Here is a 19,938-nt window from a genome sequence, read left to right as displayed (position 1 = left end):
GACAACATTCTTATTGTTCTTGGTCCCATCTCTGTCAGACTCTCAAAACAGGACCTTAGGCCCGTCCATGACTTATTAGAGGAACATGAGTACAATCAATCTGTAATCAACTTCCCATATGATATTAACCTTAATGACAAGATGAGTGGAAATACTCACGGATAAGAGGCAGTTGTTGCCACACACACACCCCAACACACATACTCGCACACGTACGTACGCACAGCGAGGGAACAGTAGCTCTTTATTGTGACTGAACTTGGGGAGAGTTCTGTTCTCTATTAGAGGAGGAATGTAATTGCACATGAAGAAGTGCTGTGGAAAGGATAGGAGAGCCAAGTTCACCCTGCTGGAGTCCATTTTTTTTAAACCAGAGATGGAAGAAATACGAAGACACACACACAGAGAATGGTGTATACAATCATCAAACACATATCCTCCCATATGTAGAGTCATTCACTCGTGAAGGGAGATGAGGAGTGATAGGAATGTAAGCAAATGGCGAAACAAAGCGGCATTTTTCAGTTGTCAACTTGATGTGTTGAATGCTGAATGTAGAAAGCAGCACAGAGATGACAACTTTACTGGACATAATTTAAAAGGATTACGGCTCAAAAATCCTCCAGATCATCTTAGAGGATTTGCCTTTAAACTGTCTGTCACGAACACAGTCACCCATGTTCGACCCTCAGTCTTGTGCCAATTCACTCACATTAAGAGAATCTTATCTTGGTTGTATGTATGACTGGATGAGTGTGTCTACAAAATGATTCAACAGGAGAGGATCTTATCTGCCTCGCCTCTGCGAGTGCATGTGAATGGAACTGTGAGGAGGGAGAGGGGTTGTGTGCCAACTCTAAGCACATGAGTCAGACTCCAGAAACAGTAAAGGACTAATTCCAGCTTGCTCTCTGGCCTCACTGCTCTAACACACAGTCTCCTCTCTGCTCCATTTCGCTCTGACAGTCTGATCCAGTTTTACACCATCTGACTGCTACTTTACCTCATGCTGATCAAAGCAACCGGAGTATACCTGTCCAAGCCTCGTCACCCATAAGAGGGAATCAATTAACCACTATTGCTTCTCATCTTGCTTCACTAAGGCCCTGAGCCAGAGCTCCAATCCTTGGTCCCTGGCACACCTCTTGTGTTAGCAGGATAAGGGCCTTCACAACAGTCCAACTAACATTCATCACTGTGTCCAACTTTAATCACACAACGGTTAAGCAAGATTCCAAAATTTATGATTAGGTTGGCAGTTTAGTGGGGAAAAAATTACCCTTTTACCATTATTATGTTTTTTCGAATAGTTCTTCTCCCCATTGCCTTAGCAAGCAGTTCAAGCTTTATTTAAAGCAGGCACTATGGCTTTAATGGAAAAAACATAAAACTGGACCTTGCTAACCAATGCCTGGAAGCCTTTTTTGATATATGATGGCATATTTATGGTCGCTTACCAGTAGATGTTCTTAATAATGCATAACAATGTCATATTCTTGTTACAAACTATTAGTCAGTTATCTATTTAGCTTGCTTAGTTGGTGACACAGTTACTGTTAAGAAATCCTAAAGAAAATACACCTGAACAAATGAATAATATTTCATTCACCCACCCCCTTACAGACCCACTCATAAATACTAGATGTATCCACTTATATATCAAGGCAAGTAATGGAGACAGGAACCATAGCTTGTCATCTTTTCATTCTGCTGAGTTGCAGAGGTGAGAAATCACTGAAATTGGGTGGTCAGCATAACACAGGCACTCCTGTCACACTAGCTTTAACAGCTCTCTCAAAAAGAATGACCCACACATCTCTATCATACACGAACCCCCACACATGAACACACCACGAAGGAATTGAGTCAGAAAGAAAGGCTTTTCTGCTGAATGTTGCAGGGGCTGTGCTGTGGAGGTCAACAGGGAAAGGTGCCTTGAATACAGATGGATTGCAGGACCAAAGGGGCTCTGATAAGGCACAGGAGAGGGTACAAGGTTCCAAAGCAAATGAAGAGCGAGAGCTATACCGAAGGAGGGAAAGACATGGGCCACACACTTTGCTAGTAGGCAGCGGGAGATAATACACACTGCCCAAGTCTTTTCACTGGGGTTCATAGACTGCGCTAGAATAGAATCCTTTCTGTTTTGAAAAATGAAGCTCGCCAGCACTCATTTCCAGGCTCTCTGATGTGGGAGAAGCTATTGTGTGCTTTTGGCACGATTCCTCCACAACGTCCAACTGATGGACATTAATCTGATACTAATTTAATCCACATCAAGACATTTTTATAATTGGAAAGAACTGCTTAAGCGTAAACAAATGTATAAGAATTATGTCAGTTCTGACAAATTATGGGTGACTCTACTACTGTGTGGATTTTAGGCGCAGAAATCCAGCTGCTTGAAGACATCTGCAAGAGGTTTTTCCTGGAGAGGACATGCTGCTTTTCCATCTGAGCTGAATCTTAAATGCTTTGTGTTGACGAAAAGAAAAAAAAAGTTCAATTTGAAACACATTTAAAAAGAGGAAGTTGGATAATTGTAATATTACATGTACTGGTCAGTGGTTTTAATCCCACCTGGAGCACATCTAAGTGAATTTTCTTCGCCTATGCTGGTAATAATTAAAGTCCCCATTATCCACTGTTTTTCAGCAAACCTAATGGTTTGCTCATAATTTAGGTCTTGTCCTAAGAGAGACCTTGAAATTTAGTTTAATTAGTTCAGCACACTGTTTGAATTTCTGTGTAACAATAGAGGAAGTGGAAGTGTTTCTTTTTTTCTGACCTGACAGCAAAATCCACTCCTATCTGGGAGCCCAGATGATAAAGAACAAAAGGAAAAACATAACTAGAGAAAGATGGGCTGATCTCATTTTAGCTATAGCTTATTGTTTTGGTCTTTTTGTTTGGATAAAGTGACCATCCTATAAGTAATTTAATGTGTGGTAAACACATGTAATGTATTTAACTCTATCATCTTACAGATCATGGTTCTCTGGGATTCAGCAGAGAAGGATTGGTGCAACTGTGTGTTCATCAGGAATATCAGTTCTATCTGAGCTGGACTTTCCGGGAAAAAAATAAAAAATAGTCCAAAGATAGCAAGTGTATAAATGTACCTAATTCTCATCTTACTTAGAATAAGATCAAGACTCAGTGTAAATGTTAAAAGAAAAAGGAATATCTGGATTCTTTATCATTATACTGCAGCTGTTGTCCTCTGACCTTTAAATTTACAGTTTCAGGCTATTTCCTCTGACATATGCCAGACTGTAAATTAAAAGGTTTCACTTGGAGATTGCAAGGGTTTCAGTATCATACTGTATAATGACACGACAACAGAAAAGTTGACCTATTTCATTACACTGCACTATCAAGGGCTGTTGACTAGTATCCCAGAGTAGATGTAGCTGTTTGGTGATTAATTATTTATTTTTCTATTGCAAACACAGTAAAATACCCAAACAGTGGTAAACGAGCATCACATTTGTCTTTGTCCTCTAATTGAAACCATTCTGTCTCTATCTTCTTTTCTATCCCACAGAGAGACCGAAGCCAGCGCCATCCTGGCATGCTTTATGTCTATGTGCCAATGTGTGTGTGTGTGTGTGTGTGTGTGTGGCTGCCTGGGAGGCTGCTGGAGCCACTGAGCATATTAACAACCTGTTTACTCAGCTGAAGCTCCATTTCCCTTCTTCCCAGTATAAAAGTAGCACACAGAGACATCCACATAGAGATGCAGGTACATAAAGGGACCAGCAAAGTTAAAACAATTTAATGGTAAAGAGGACGGGCCTTGCTAAGTCTCCCTCTTTCTACAGCTTATCATAATAATAAGGACACTGTAACCTTTTCGGTTAAAGAGCAATCAAAGACCACTTCCCACTGCATATAGAACTACTTGATCCTTAGTCATCTACATTCCTGTGATGGAAACCCATACCGATACAGCTGGAGTGGCCCAAAGGCAAACTAGGCACTAGTCCTGAGTGAGAATGTTAACCACTCTTCTGTTAATTAGAATAAAAGGAGTTCTGTTTGATGTTTATTAAGTGAAGATAAGCAGCAGAGAAAGCAGGAACAGATCGTCACTTAACAATATACAATGCAGTCTTCTTTTTGGCAGGCAACAAAGGCAGAAGAAAATGTCAGAATTAAAATATCGTCTGTCTTCACGGTTGTTTTTCTGCTTCAAAGCAAAACTGGGAGAATTAAATATAGCAAGAAAAAACAACCGTTCACATATTGTAATTAGTAACACTGCAATATTTATCTCTTATTAATTTTGGCATTATCTTTTTCATGTGCATCGTATCCAAATAAGGCCAAACTTCAAAGGGATGGAACAGTTAGCAAGGACGCAGGCACATGACACTCATCCTACTCCGTTATAAATCTGTTAATTAGTGTACAAAATGAACTCATTTCCAGAGCCAACTCCCTATCAAAGACATGAGTGAAATACTTTTATGTGTTTGCTTTGGCACAGAGCTCATGTCCCACTGCCCAGTGAACCAAATCCTTATCAGACACAAACAACCCGCCTACGCTCAGCTCTGCAGCTAGCCTTGAGAGAAGACAGGTCCACTGTGTGTACGTGTTATGAGGTGATCCAAGCAGTGTGTGACTTGCCTGCTGGCTGGGGACAGTATACCGGTTTCTTTGAAGTCCACTTCTAACAATGACACTGCTTTTGACTGTAAGTCAAGTGACTCATGGGAAGAAACAGGCCAACACGCAGGACCCAGAACGAACAGTATCACTATATCGTCAGTGGCTTTTTACAGGAAGTCAGATAGCCTAAAGTTGGCAGTGGTGCTAGAGTTTCTCTCCAAATTGTAGACTTTTATTGCTTTTTCCTTACATTGGTTTCTATTTCTGCAAGTGTGAGTAAACGTGTGCATCATGTCTGTGATGATACACAAACTGAACGGGGTTAAACGTGTATAGGAGGTAATGATTATCTTCCAGGTTTCTGGTGTCTATGCCAAGAATTCCCCTGAACAGCTGCACCTGTACATAGACACTTGAGGGTCACGTCAGCTGCTATACTCTGTCTCTTTGTATCTCCTGTCATTCTATCGGTTTCTACCTGTCTGTTACACAACCTGGCAGATTTTTTTTCTGCTTCTCTAAATGTCTACATTTCAGCCTCCCGTGCCCACTTACCTGTCAGTCAGATTTAATTGTTTAGCTCCGTATCTGTTTGTCTTCATGCAGACCTCGTCCATGACATGAGACACTGCCTGACTTTTTTGGCATCGACAGGTAGAATGTTTTTTTTTCCTCAGAATGGTTAATGTGCATTGTGTACAGCCTAATAGGGGTATTTATTGCTCCCTGGCAGCCACACCAGGTGAGAGCTGGCAGTGTGAGTTATCATTAGTTTGAAACAATCACTTAGACTGACACTAGTGCCTTTGCAGCAAGTGCAGTCTGTCACATTAGAACTTAACACATAAGCTGGCATTTAGACAGACAGACACACACACACATGCAATTTAAACTGCTTGCTTATATTCATCTCATTACTTAAAGCGCTGCCATTTGGAGAATATTCCGGTAAAAGTACATACCTCCCACGAGGAACATCAATGTCATCTTTCCTCCAGCGTACATTGGGTTGGGGGTCTCCTTGCACCTGGCAGCGGAACTCTACCGTTTCCTCTTCCAGGACCACCTGGTTGATTGGCCTCCGGAGGAAGGTTGGTCTCTCTGCAGCATGGGCACAAAAAAAAAAGCACAATTTCATTATGTTAGGATTTGGCTTTGCTTTATTTCTCACATTGCCCAGTTCCTATATAATTATCCCTCTAATTACTCATATTTTGTTCATTATCTGATATTTCTGTTCCTCCGTGAGGCACAAATATACAGCAATAGTGCACTAAATGGACCTGTAACTTTATTGGAAATATAAGAACTGGCGTTTATTGAACTAACCTATTTATTACCGTTCACTCTGGCTCTTTATAACCTCATGACAGTTTAATGAGCAACACAAAAATGTGCACCAGATTGCATGCAACTCAGATGGGAGAGTGTAGCAAAAGAAACACTGTTATTAAGCTTTGAGAAAACTTGGCTTCAATGTATTTCTTTTCAGGAGTATACAGTAACATGGATGGATGTCACTCTACCAAATAACTGAGAAGATAAATTTCAGGAGGCCTTACCAAATACAGTGACTTGTGCTGTCTCGCTGTCCCTTTCGCCGACCATGTTGGTGCCCACACAGATGTACATGCCTGCATCACTCTTTCTTGTGTTGGAGATCATTAGTTTCCCTCCTCGAATCTAAAAAAATAAAATGAATAAATAAATAGATTAAAAAACTCATAAATTAAAAGCTTGTACATTTTACACATCTGAATTCTGTCCTTGTCAAATCATTGGACAACACAAAAGCAGCATTTTTCCCCCTCACTGGCTTCAAACACATGAATGCCCAGCCAACTGTGCTCAGTGGCAGACATTTCCAGAAGCAAAAGCTCTTTCCTGTGTTCCCAGACACTACTAGCAACATTCACGGTAGACACTGATAATAGTTCTTCTTATTTTGTCCCGTTATTAAAAGAAATAGCTACGATACTCACAGTGATCCTGTCATCCTTATCGTCAATTCGAATTTTGTCCTTCTTCCAGTAGATGGTGGGTTCAGGATGCCCTCTGGGAGGGACACACTCAAGGATTGCTGGCTCTCCTGCTGCCACCACTACATCCGTAGGGTTTTGTCGAAAGTCATCTCTCAGCACTGAGGGGAAAAAAGAGCAGCCAGTTGAGTAAGAGTACAGTGTTAGTAGATACGGTTTGGCTGGATTTTTCATTTGCCTGAATGAAATCCAGCTTACCATTCTGAAACTGCCTTTCTGCGTATTATGTTAATTGCACAACATAGTGTGAGTGTATGCATTGGTTATCTAGGCTATTTAAATGGGATGCACAGCTTCATCTGACTGGGAGAGCACAAGTGAAAGCTAATTGGAGCTAATGGAGGTCCCTGTGGAGGGAGCAGAACAAACAGAGTCAGAATGCCCTAAAGCCTGGTGTCACTCACTTGTGAGAGCTCACAGGGGTGCAACAGCGCTTCACTTCGGCATGTACTCTTACACACAGCCACATATGTGCTAACACACAAAAACAGTGGGTGGTCCATTGAACAACTGTGGCCTTGCATCTAATCACCCTCAGGTAGGCCCGCCATAGCGGGGATAGCCTCTCCCCCTCTAAAGTGTTCAGCGAAACACACAACAGCAGCTCATTAACAAACAAGGGGAGTCGCTGTCACAGTGAAACACACCAAGAAGCACCGAAGTACAAACATGAAAGCACAATCATGCCAAACTAACTGTGAGAAATTAAACCCTGAGTCACTGATGTATTCAGAACACACACCTACCGTATGAATGAATGAAAATAACATAGACCTAATGTACTCAAAAAATAGCTGGGGCTTCCCTGATGTGTGAAATGAAACTATTTTTTCCCTATTCAGGCTTTAATAAATCTAATAAATTGGAGTAGCACTTTAGGAAGTTTGGTATCAGCAGTGTAACTATCAGTGCAGCGGTCAGGGACACGATCCCTCTGATGACTGACTAAGCTTGCTGATGAAAGCACTGAGCTTGTTGGGAGATATTTGAAGATACTTCAGGAGGGCTGAATTAAGGGCAGCACCACAGGTCCTTATGTAAATTCCATGTGGCACAAGGGACAATGGCAGGGAGCGCCAGGATTATAAGAGGGGATAACTGGTCCCTGCACTCCAGGCTTCTCTCATCTCTTCATTCACTTTTCTTACCCTATCTACAGAAAGCCACAAAGCTATTGTCTTCTTATTTATTTATTTAGACCAAGGGGAAGGAGAGTGGAGGAATAGAGGAAGCTTTCAACCCAATTATCCTGGGGATGCACAGGGGTATAGAGTGGGACTTTAGTGTGACATGAATTCAAATGAAACCTTTACACAGGGGTAATAAGAGAGAATACAGAGTAGGCAGAGATAGAGATTTTCTCTCTCTTATGCAGGGCTGACCTCTAATCTAAAAAGCTAAGGTAATTAGCAAGCTCCAGTGTGCCGGTCCCCCTAACCAGTGTGGCTAGAACAGCCACCACCAATGGGCTCTCTGTATTTGCATTACAAACAGATGCCCCGCTGTTTAAAATCATAGTCTGGTTTGGACCATACATAGGCTGTTGTTTTCAAGATCACATTGGATTTAATTGCTCCTTTCCATTCATTGCTGATAGCACCCATGGGATTTTGTCAGAATCAATTTCCTTTGAAACAGAACAGTGACAAAAGAAACACGCATTAGGTGCATCATTACGGTGCTTGTGCCACGCTATCTAATCGAATCTAATACGGCACAGTACGTCACAGTAAATGCATCGCTGCACTGCAATCTAAATAAATATGCGATGAATAGAAATGGGAAAATAAATAAATAAAAACAGAGTAGTCACACACTCCAGCAAACAAAGAACAACAGATATACACACACGCACTTGTTGCAGGCAGGATAAACATTAGGTTACAAACAGCTAGGAGCAAATAAACAGACATGTCACTGGCGAGAGGATTATGCTTTGTGTGCAGGTTCGGGGCTTGCTGATACCAAGAAAATACTCACCAGACACATTTACTAAGTAAATGAGAGGATGGGCCAACCCAAATACACTTTGGTAAACTATCTAATCCTAACTGCAGTCATCAAGGTCATCAGCCTACAGTTAAAAAACACCTACAGCTCAGATTTTCATCCTCTCCGTTTAACATTTGCCCTTCTTTATTACAATTTCAGCCTGTAACTCTACCATGGCTTCATTTGCCCAGAGGCAATGCAATGGGTGGAACAATGCTTGCTACTGTGAGGGAATGATTTTATATTAGTACCTTAACATCGACTGGTGGGTCTGTATGTATCCGTCAGAAGCTGAACTTTTGCTCCAACTCTGAGGCCCTGTAGGCATTCAGGCCTGAATCAGCCAACAGACGTGAAGTAATTACCTTTCTCTTCCCCTGAAACATTCAGCTCTTCTTCAGCCGAAAAACCTCACCTCCCATGAAGTACCAGGAAGCCACAAAGTCTGCTCGCTCGCTTACTTGCTTATTAATATTTATATATTTTTACATTCCCTTCCCTCTGTTGACTAGTGCTACATCTGTCGATCTGGCTGCGGGCTAAAAAGAACCCATGTCTGAAAAATATTAATATGCCTTTCCCGCTCGTGTGTTATTTATTTATTTATTTCCTAAATATCAGAGGAGTGGGTTGATTTGAATGAAAGAGCATCAGGCAGGGGGCAAAGCATGGCAAATTTGCAGCTCTTTCGGCTGGCACGGTTTCAACACCTCCAACTTAAAGGGGAGGGAGTCAGGTTGCAACTTGTGCTGTAAAACAGCCAACGGGTTGAGAGTGGAGGTCTTTGCCAACACAAAAACACAAAGGAGACACCCACACAGCTACTTTGTAAGCCAGACTGTGCTACATTGGCAGGAGAGGACGATGCCAGCAACCATTAGAAAGGTCTATATGCAGGCGTGTTTTTAGCTAAGATAGACTCAGCACACAAAAATCAGCTGGACGCAGATAGATGACAGCTCACACAACGAGCATCGTAGCACAGGGGTGGCAGGGCAAGGACAGCATGAGGGGAAATATTTTGTGCAGTGCCCCCTCTTCTTCCACCTAAGATATTAGTCACTGGAGGGTGACACTGCTTGTCAGAAAGATTAGTGGGGAGCCTTGACTGAAGCGTCCAGCCTGCATACCGAGATAAGTGCCGACAAACATTCACCTACAGGAGCGCACCTCGGTTTGGTTCACAAAGGTTGTGCTCACTGCCACAACACCACAGACGTCTGAGACCTATTTCTGACATTCACATCACCTTGATAGATGCTCCCCACATACACAAACAACTACACACCAACCCTGACAAACTGTGAAGCAGTCTTAAAAGCCGCCGGCTTTCATATCTCTTTGTGATACTGCAAATATGAATATTTTTGTATGTTTGTGTGCTTGTTATTACTCTTCCCTCCCCGTTAATGGTAGAACAGACCCTCCGTGCTTTCATAGATATTCTCTTGGGTCAGGGGCTCAGAAACGCACAGTGAGATTACAACAGTTAGAAGCCTGGGGCCACACCCCGGCACCCACACTCTGATTAGAAAATAAACCATGCACACACAAACTAGGAGAGCTGTAGAGAGGTAGCTCCAAGCTATAATATCATTTCATTTGAGTGGTTTTTGCGGTTCATCTGGTAGAGTGCTTTTACAATGCCACCACTTTCAATCCCACCCTTAGAGAAGATAGACAATATATATCTCACTTGACAAAGCAAACCTACTGTATGTACTGTCACTGATGTTTTGTATTGCTGTTGATGCTGAAGGCAGGAGAAGGATAATGCCACACTATATTATACCACACTGAAAGGAGATATACTCCAGGTTTGACTCGCTCATTTGCCCTCCCACTGGCCAGAGCTAACCTTTGCCCCTCATCCAGATGCAGAAATTACCCCCTCAGCAGGCAGGCAAACAGCAGGTTCGCACATATCCCCTATATCCCTCCACTGAGGGGCTGCAGGTCAGACCACAGAAACAGCTGCGAAAATATGACTGTCTGGCCATGCCCAAGGCTGTGCCTCCTTTGAGAGCTTGATAGAGACTCTCATCATTAGCACAAATAATATCCATCTCTCTGTCTGCCTTATTCTCTCCATCATCAGGGGTCACTCTGCTGCGTTCTCTGTTAATCATTTTTTCCAATCCCAGTGTTGTCCAATGAATTGCATCTTGCCCCCTACACTCACTTTCACTGACTTGTCAGTGTTCTCTCTTTGCACTGACTGCAGATGAGGTTCTGCAGATGAAGCCGTATACATTCACACCCAGTCATCCTCCACGGACCATGGCCAAGTCTGATATGATCACCACCATTCTCCCTATCTGCAAATCCTGCGCTAAGGGATTGTAAATAACACTGACACTTTCGCAGATAAGATTCGCGGAATATGGAAAATAGTGAAAGTAAAGAGACTCATATGGCTGCCAGTGATATTATAGTTGGGGGGATACCGTATGAAATGTGGATCTTTAATAGAGCCTCAGAGGGAATAAAAGAGACAGTGCTCCTGTGCCCTGGTGAGAAAAAAAGAATGAACATAACAGAAAACAACAGGGGATAACGAGAGGATGCCTGATCAAGGTCAAACTGAAGAGGTGGTGAGGAGTACAAAGGGACTAAATAGATGGGGCTGAATGTAAATGAAGAGAGCGCATTCCATCACACTCATGCCTCATATGGAGCTTCGACCTCTGATTAAGTAGATAAGCCGAAACAAATATCTTTATTTAAACAGCAGCCCCAATCAAAGCTAATTTTTCAAACAGGACCCCTAATTTGGCCTAACAAGCCCCTGAGCAGCACAGTAATGACAGTAAGAGGACAGTGGGCAAATCTGAGGCCAAGAAAAATCTGTGGTGTGGCTCCTGAGAAACAATATAATTAACTCTTAATGAACCTCTTTCCTTAACAATACTAACACACACAAACACACACACGCTCGCACACACACAAAATTCAATTTAGCCTAATCCATGCTTTATGGTAATGTATAGCTCATTAAAATGTTATTTAAAAACTCATTAAAATTCACTTGAAGAAGTAATGGCTTCATTACAGTAATATGCTGAAAAGCAAAGAAAAAGACAAGTGAGGACAAGGAGAAGAAAGAGCAGAGAGCGACAGCCTTCTAATCACTTAATTGTGTCTCAAATGGAATACATTTACATAATAAATGATGATGGGCTATATCCTCATCTCTATCTTTTCCCATTCTCATAGCACTCCGTAATTAACAGGCACTACAATTAAAGATGCATTTTTCCCCAAAAAGATTTTGGTGGCCGCTCCAGTTTTCAGTCTGTTGTCTTGTTTATGGTCATAACTGTGTTTGGAGGGCTTGGCAGATGCAGGCAGTGTGCTGAAACTGGAGCTGGCTGATACTGATGAACAATGTGCCCATGGGCCTTTGTGCCTGCTCTGATAAGGCATGATGTTGTGCTGATGGTTGTGCTCAGTCCAGAATGGACACTTTGCAGCCAGAAGGGGGAGTGAGACGTGAAGGAGGAACGCGATGAAGGGTGGGGGGTTTGGAGATGAGAGTGGGATTGATTTTCTGCCAATTCCAGCAAAGAGACAGCACGGACAGAGGTAGTGAGGCATCATGATTGAGCAGGTGGGTCTGCTTCCTGCATCGGGTAAAGCAAGAGTAGAGAGGAAGTAAAGTGAGAAGCTAAAAAGGAAGAGCGGAAGTATTGCAGCAGGCAAATGCCCCTGTTAATGTTTCCTCCAGCAGAAATCAGTCTCCTATTGCATCAGCACTATCTCGGTATATATGACATGGAGTGAGTCATAAGTTGGATTTTGAAACAATTGGAAAAGCAAACTTAGTTAAGCGGCTCCCAATCACTAGCTGAGACTGACTCCATTAGCTCTTATCAGGGATACGATTCGCTAAAACAAGGTGCCCAGTATACAAATTGAATTCCAGAGTTCGCTCAGGCTCTAATATTAAAATTCATACATCTTTTGCCTGTCATCTTCTCCTTCTATACTACAAAATATCTTATTACATTTTATCCTCACCATCACCCCCTCTTACCTGCAGGGTTAGAGTTAATATGTATTACCCCCCACAGATTTTTTTTCCATGTAGCTGTTCAAGTGTAACAGATGTCACAAGTCCAGCTGTGACACGCTGTCGAACCGAAAGAGTAGCTCCATTGCTGGCCCTGAAAAAACGAACATCTGATATGCTGTTTGTGGGTACTGTGCGATGATAATGGTGCTGTGTGTGCATCTCTTCAGCATATTTGTGTAAGTTCTGGCCTGATGACATTGGGGTAGTGTCCTTCCACAGGGAAATATAATCCCAGGAAGCTGCTGAACTGTGTCCCTACTGAAAGAACAGTGCAGAACTACCTTAGACACAGTGTGCACATGCACACAGAAACACACACGGAAGTAGTTTCTTATCCAGTGTGGCATATACTTACATCGGCATCTCTGGTGAAAAAGGAAACCTCTGCAGTCTAGACCTATGTCCACTCTGCAAATCTTTATAAAACCTTTAACAGCATCCCTGTCTTCCTCTTTATGCCAGCCTGTTTGCTGCAGCTCCTTGTGTGTCTATTTTATTGTTTTGCTCTATAATTGGATTGGCAGTAACGGCGAGCAGAACGCCGTTAGGAGCTTGTAAAAGGTGTCACTCTGCGATGGCAGCCCCGTTTTAATTAAGCTCTCTGCTGGAGTTGAGCAGCTTTTATCTAGCTTGGCCTGATGAGCCCCAAGTGCAAGTGTGCTTCATAACATTCTGCAGGACAAGCTGGAGGAGGAAAGGAGGCGTTTGCAACAGCTGTAGATAGCCCAGTTTACTATACTCAGCTGTCCTCCCTTGACACCAATCTACATCCTGGACTAAGAAGATACTAGGAGACATTGTAAAAAATTTGGTGCGTTTGTGCATGTATGCCATTATTGTGTCTCCTTGTGCTCATTGTGACAGAGCCCCACCCATCAGTGGTGTGCAGTCATGTGTGTATTGGTGCAGATGCAGAGCCAGCCCTGCAACATGGTAACAGCAAATGGCTACAAACAAGAATTTAAATGAACTGAACAGAACACTCACAGTGCTGCTGTAACTTCTGAAATAATTCTACTTTACGGCGTATAGATCGGCATGTAAGGTTGATGCTGTAGGCAGTGTTGGACGCGGCATAATGATTAGAGGGGTGCATGTTCATCACAGTCTTCCCTTGCCTTTTCTCCCCTCCTCAATCCTCCTAATGGCCTCTTCAGATCATCTGTCCTTCAATCAATACTCCCTGAAAGTAAGAATCCCACACCTAAGGACACGTTGTTCCCCACTGTAGATCACAGGTGACACATTTTCTGTATCAGGAATCATCTGATGGTTCTGAATCAGAACCTTCCAGAGGACTTTGAACCAGGTCTGTTATCCATCAAATGTAAAGGTCTGACCATTTTCTATGTGGATGGCTCAGGCAGGAGGTGATACAGTTAGATTTGTGAGCAGAGGAAGGCTGAGGTCTGTCAGTGAGGTGAACAGAAAGCAGAAGAGGCAGGGTGTTAAATCACACACACAGCCTGGATGCAGAGACATTTAAAGAGATTTATTGATCGCTTTATAGATCTTAACTCTTGAGGGAGAGCAAAAATTAAACTGGATACAGAGATGACCTTTACAACAGCCTCATCCATGGGCAGGTATTTTTTTTAATCATTTCCATGTTCCACTGTATATATGTGTACGCTGTTTATGACGGAGGGAGTAAAGCAATTCACCACTTAGGCAGCGCATTCGAAAACTCCCCTTTGTACAACCAGCGCAACTATTATCCCCAATACGTTTTATGTGTGTCTGCTGAAGCATGATTGAATGCTGCACATAACATCTAAATACTTGGAATAAATTGTAGCAGTGCCTCTGCCTGCTCAGCAAATCACTGCTACATTAGCCTCACCTAAGTACCACATACTCATACATATACAAATTGCATTTGAAGTTTCTGTGCTGCAGTCTGTCAGTTTGTATGGAAAGCAGTTGCCCTGCACGCAGCAGAGTTATGCACCAACAGCACTAATAACTGCATGATCACTCTATAATTCACTGAAATGGCAGAAATTGCTCTCATGCACATTCCCTTGAAGCTCCTGAGATAAAACCAGAATTAACACCTTGAGGACATAAGACCAACTAGTCAAGCAGCTGTTTATATCATACAGTGAAGATTTTAAAAGACTTAATAAGTGGGCGCCAAAGACTCCAATGTAAAATAAGGTCACAGTCTCACTTTGATCTTAATGATTAGTCAGGGCCTGTATATGTTTTGTTTTCAGTTTTTTGGATATAAAAACATCACCTTATCCCTTTACATCCTATTACACATTGGCATACATTTCCTCACATGATCACATTCACATGTTTGTTGAGTATGGTAAAAAACAAAAAGACAAACAAAGCGATCTTAACTTTTGGCATCTAATCCCTTTAACCCTGAGTACAAGTGAAGATCTTTACCAAATTTAAAAAAAAACAACTTATATTCACCATGAGAAGGGGGCGAATGAAAAGAAAGTTCAAAAATATCACACAACAAGAAGCACATAATAATTGACATGTTTATGCTTGACATGTAATTGCATATGAATGCAATCTGAAATTGCATTTATAAATACATGAACAATGCTTAGATGTTTGACATTAACCAGCTTACTGGAGCATTTAAAGGATTTATAAAGTTACAGCTTCTTCAGTGTTATTTTGTGGATTTTTGAGAGGATCCATATCACAGTTTAGTTTAGTTTTTTTTCCACTGTCTCAGTCACATTAACTGTTGTACAGAGGAGTAATTGTCTTAATTCCATCTGTAATCAGCTTACAGCATTAGTGCAGCTGGATATACCTGTACACCGGGCTTATGTAAGCTGTGTGCTAATGGTGAGAATTTCATTCATTTCAGGGCATGGAGTAAAACCAAGGATGCTCACTCAGGTAATCTGCCCTGTATAAAGCATCAGTCTGTATGTAATAACCCGGGTGTGCATTTATGTGTGTGTGTATGTGTGAATGTCTGTGTGTGTTTGTGTGAGTCAATCCATGCTCATATTATCATGCAAATGGAAAACAATCTGAAACACACCACTGGCTGCCATGCTCAGGATCAGTGCAGAGCAGTGTGTCTAAACCATTCCCGTTCTATCCCTCAACCCTCCCTTTCCTCAGCCACTCCATTTCTCTCCTCCATCAAAAGGGAGATGAAACCGCACTGCTTCATACCACGCTGGTACCATAAACATCTCTGTAGGCTGGGGATGTGGGGTTAATTATTTAGGCAAAGAAACAAAGCTAATGAGGGAACTTCTAATCAGAAGCTATTTGGAGTTCTGTCAACAGTATCGACTGCACTGCAGATGAGATAAGATATCGTTGGAGGGCACCAGTGACCTACAAGGACAAGACAGTGGCTCAACAGCAGCACAGCACAGTGATCCCAGAACTCTCCAGGGCAAACATTCTCCAGCACAGACAGAGCAGTGAAAAGATACTGTGTGTGTGTTTGTGTGGGCGTGCATGGACATGCATTTCAACTTTCACCCATGCAGTGCTCTTTATCTTTACAGTCCCCATTTTTTATAGAGATGTGACCACACAGGAGAATCCAGTTTGTGACCAGCAATAGGCCCACAATGCTATTAACCAAGAGCTGCTGTGCAGTAATCAATCAGCACTGACTGAATGTGGCAATTAGCAAATGATTAAATGAGGTAAACCCACTGAGCAAGAACTGGTAAAAACAGAACGAAATAAGGTTTAGTCTGGCAACACAATATGTAGGTTCTGTAGGATGCTTGCCACTGTTTGACACTGATGTGTCTACCAAGAACAAGTAAATGCAAATCTGTGCTCTGGTTCTGAGACAAAGAACATTAAGGGCATTGAAAGACACTTGCTGGCAATGACTAGATTGCAGAGCAATTTTAGACATGGGGAAATATCAGTGCAGCTTTATTTTTATTTTAAGTTAAATAAATTAAAATTAAATAATTAAGTTGAGATTTTTTGAACAATAAGCACTAATTACTTACTGTGTGGAACATGTAATTAGATAGCCATTATTAAGGAAAATCAAGACAGGGTTCAATTTGTGCCCACTTGAGTAATTATTTCCAAATAAGTGCAAAGATTACTTTGGTTGTCTTTCATTTAGTCGATAGCTGATAAGTTCAAAATGTATCTATAGTTAAGACAGTTAAGGAGTGGATATCTACAAAGAATTTCACAACCTTTTCCCTAAAATTTTTAGGAAATTACAATCAATAAAAAATGCATCATTTGAAGTATAAACACCAGACTTTAAACCATTTAAACCATCCAAAGGTGACTATTTGGGGTTGACATAACCTTTTTTTTTTTTTTTATATTTTCAAATTCAATATTTAATTTTCAATTTAAAAAAGGTCCTTGAAAGGTTGTGATGATAAAATGACATTTGAAATCGCATCTAACTCCACAAAGCACAACATTGTGGAGCCATTAGGAGGAACCCCTGTTGTTGGGGTGGACATTCACTGTAGTGCGGCTAAAGACACCACTTGAGTTGTTTTTCTTGCCTCCGCTGATATCCCTGATTGCACGCAGGCACTGCAGTCTCAGATCAGTGGGGGCTGACGCACATCACATATGATACAAGCCCACACATACAAACATTAACTTGCATGCACACATGGTGTAACCCCCCTGTATGAACACAGAAACAACTAGACACTGTGTCCCCTGGGTAATGAAAGAGCATTGTGAGATTGTGGTTGCTGTAAAACCCAATTAGTGTGTGCGCTTTTATCAGTTCTCTTCGAGCTACACACACAGATAACACAGTGCAAAACATTGATTTGCCTTTTTGGTTGTCTGCCCCCTTCTGGACACACACAACCAAGCAGGTGCAAGTGGAAAAATAAGAACTATGGAGAATAAATTACTGGGGTAATGTGCTCTCCACAGGAGGCTTAATCAACACCAATAAGTATAGAATCAAACTGTCAACAGAGAAACAGAGGTGATCCACTACACAACAAGATCTGAATGAATTATGATTTAAAACTGTTAATAAATGATCACATTTAGCTTTCAGAAGATGTAAGCAAAGTGTGTCCTTGTGTATTATATGCAATTTAGCAAAAATAAAGGCTGTTTTTTAACACTAGGTCTATTCTTTGCTTCAAAATATGTAGCTGTGCTGTCGGACCAAAAAAAATACAATAAAATAAAATAAACAAATAAGTGACCACAACTTAAGAATGAAGCAGTGTCACAGTCCCAGCCTTATGCATGTCTTCTAACACCTCCGTCTCTCACAGCCACATAAAAGAGTAGAACAGAGTGGCAGCAATTGCAGCCTCCGTGCTGTGCAAGCCTCTGCTCCGCCGCAGCCATCAAAAGAGCTACTTCTGTATGCATATGCCGCATCACTCTGGGCTTTTTGAAGGCATGGATCACTGTCAAAATGCCAAGGCTCCCACCTAGCATACTGTATGGCTGAAAAACCATGTCAAAAGATATATAGGATGCCTTCTGTGTGAATCGACAGAGGAGGATTCGCTGTCTTGTATCCTAATCTTTGATTAGCAAAGATCGCTACTAATTTTCAAATTTCATTAACGCTGTTGAATATCAAATTCCATGTTAGTGAGTTGGAGATGGAGGTGCACCTCTTTAATAGGACTTAAGAACTAAGTAGAAATCCAGTCAAGAGACAGAAGGTGAGAGACAGGCAGAGGGAGGAACAGACTGAAGTGTTTTTTCACCGTCTTTCATTATTCAGCCTCAAGCTATGAATAACTGAATATCTGAATCCATGATAGTAGGGACGGAGAGCTGTATTTTCATACAGCAGGTCTGAATGTGGGGGAAGCATAACAAGCCACAAGAAGGCATCCTCCTCCTCCAAAAACGGTCGTTAAATATAGAGCCAGGAGCTCTGCTTATGCTTGACTGCTTCCTCAATTTCAGCATGGACGTCTGCACCTCATCCCCTTAGTCAACACAAAAAGTAAATAATGATGGCTAAAGTATCCACTTCTGATATCTGTCCTTTATTAATGAGTCAGTAGGAGTGTTTGGTCAGTGGTAAAACCATAGCTATTAGAGATACTGTCAAAAGGAGGGCAAAATTATTTGTCCCTGCTTTAGCACAACATTTGAGAAGTCACCCAGACACAGTGGTCCTGCTCTCTGGGCAGCTACTGAATTAAATATGAGGGCAAGGGGGAGACGCGGGGATGGAGCAAAGTGCCTCAGTTTAAATAGCAGAAAGGTGACATGTAAGCACTCTGCTATGGATGACCCCCTGACCTCACCATGCCCACAAAAGTGTGATCCCACCAGGTAACTGTTGCATGTTTTATATCAACATAACCCTCCAGCATTGTGCAAATAACAGACACCCATGAAGAAAACAAAACGTGTGTAACTGCGTTGTCACATTGTGCAAACACCCCTGTCCAGCTAAAAACCTGTCATCAACACAGATAATTGATGGCCACTCTTCCGCAGAGCACTCAGATGATTGAAGTCGATCAACTCATTTGAGAAAAAAAAATGCAGTTTAAAATTGCCTTTTCAAATCCGTCTGCTGATTACCATAATCGCTTCATGGCTGACAATACTTTGTAAATGTGTGCTATTAATGCCAGCAATTACGCAGGCTAAATGCAAATGGGGTGCCAGTGTGGATGGACCTATCGATCTGAGCATATAAAGCAATAAACAAACCCGATCGTACATTTGCCACTGTGGAGTGACCCCCGCTGCTCGCTTCGTCATTATCCTCTGTGAGTTTTGTCCAAGCAATTGAGGAGTTAAACTTTGCTCATGTTTCTGCTCTACATGCAGAAAATGGGTCCTAGACCAATTTATAGAGGCAATTTTAGTGTGAAAATGGATTCATTCGCAGCTCACAGTGAATACCTTTTTGAAATGTAATGGCTGCTTCACTCTACACCACTCCAGCATCTGCCTCTAGACTGTGCCTCAAGCTGTAGATCACTCTCCCGTGAGCCCTCACTTCACTGTCAGGACAGCAAATTCTACCTTCATTAATAGCAGCCACTCATGTCTGACTTAAATTAATGTACAGGCTATCAATTAGCTCGGAAGACCAGGCGTAGTGCACACAAGGGAAAAGCATCCTTGGAAGGATGCTGGACAGCAGACACAAATACTTCATTTGACACTATTGCTACATCTTTCTATTTTCAGTTGCAAACCTGAAAATTAAGATAAGGTGTGGTTCCATTCACGTAGTGGAACAGGTAAGGAGTAGGAGGTTCATGGCCC

General features: G+C 41.9%; 1 protein-coding gene across 12 annotated transcripts in view; it reads right to left on the bottom strand.

Moving 5' to 3' along the window:
* The window catches only part of robo2 (roundabout, axon guidance receptor, homolog 2 (Drosophila)), a 258,827-nt gene that overhangs the window by 53,335 nt on the left and 185,554 nt on the right, over positions 1-19,938 (bottom strand). For all 12 annotated transcript variants that reach the window (XM_005748124.1, XM_005748122.2, XM_005748121.2 and 9 more), the window contains 3 exons: positions 6,600-6,757; positions 6,180-6,300; positions 5,580-5,718 (listed from right to left, as the gene is read on the bottom strand). In XM_005748124.1, the coding sequence (XP_005748181.1) occupies positions 5,580-5,718; positions 6,180-6,300; positions 6,600-6,757 (418 nt within the window). The remainder of the gene's footprint in view (positions 1-5,579; positions 5,719-6,179; positions 6,301-6,599; positions 6,758-19,938) is intronic.

The sequence above is a fragment of the Pundamilia nyererei genome, unplaced genomic scaffold (assembly GCF_000239375.1).
Source record: "Pundamilia nyererei isolate P.nyererei 1_Seehausen unplaced genomic scaffold, PunNye1.0 scaffold00214, whole genome shotgun sequence".
Taxonomy (NCBI): Eukaryota; Metazoa; Chordata; class Actinopteri; order Cichliformes; family Cichlidae; genus Pundamilia; species Pundamilia nyererei.
This window is presented reverse-complemented; position numbering and strand designations above follow the sequence as displayed.